Source organism: Trichinella spiralis (genome assembly GCF_000181795.1).
Source record: "Trichinella spiralis strain ISS 195 chromosome Unknown Scfld6210, whole genome shotgun sequence".
Classification (NCBI taxonomy): domain Eukaryota; kingdom Metazoa; phylum Nematoda; class Enoplea; order Trichinellida; family Trichinellidae; genus Trichinella; species Trichinella spiralis.
Window position 1 is genome coordinate 298 of NW_003533149.1, and position 664 is coordinate 961.

General features: G+C 35.1%; 1 protein-coding gene across 1 annotated transcript; it reads right to left on the bottom strand.

Moving 5' to 3' along the window:
• Positions 1–242: 242 nt before the first annotated feature.
• Tsp_15128 (conserved hypothetical protein) lies at positions 243–640 on the bottom strand. Its single transcript, XM_003366298.1, has 2 exons — positions 474–640; positions 243–393 (listed from the first exon to the last, which is right to left on the bottom strand). Exons 1-2 carry the CDS (start codon positions 638–640, stop codon positions 243–245), a joined length of 318 nt encoding a protein of 105 aa, XP_003366346.1.
• Positions 641–664: the final 24 nt, after the last annotated feature.

Sequence of the window (664 nt, forward strand, 5' to 3'; positions counted from 1 at the left end):
AGGATTCAAAGAAGCACCACAAAGAAATTAACGGAAATAAGTTTTATTATCACGCAAGGTACTTTGACAAACACACACACGTACACTTATCTATTTGTATATATATATATATATATATATATATCCACACAGTAATACAGTATAATGAATTTCAGGTTTCAACATGAATTCTTCATTTCATCAACAGGCAATCAACAAGAACAACATATAGTAGGTAACTTAAACGCAAACAAATATCACAACTAGGAATACAGCATTAAGCAATGAGCAAGAGGCTCAGCAATGACGACAACTCCGTGAAGAAGTGTCTGCCCATTGTTTTCAACGTTCCCATTATATTCTACTTCCAAATCAACAAAACTGAGAACTTCACGAAAGCCATTCACTCTTTTGCTGATTATGAAAGACATTAATCTGGTTGTTGCTTACTCCCCATTCGCCTTTCTATTAAACTTCCCGATAAATTAACGTACCACCATTTTACCATCGTACCATCGTCAAAACTACATGGAGATGTACCAATGTCTTTAAGTTCACCATACTGCTGGTACTTACTTGGTATTGCATACAAAAACTGAGTCATTGCCAATTGTGAACACACTTTGGATAGAATTTCAGAACAGGATTCTATGTTCTGCATTTTGTAAATGTCATCTCGTAGCTG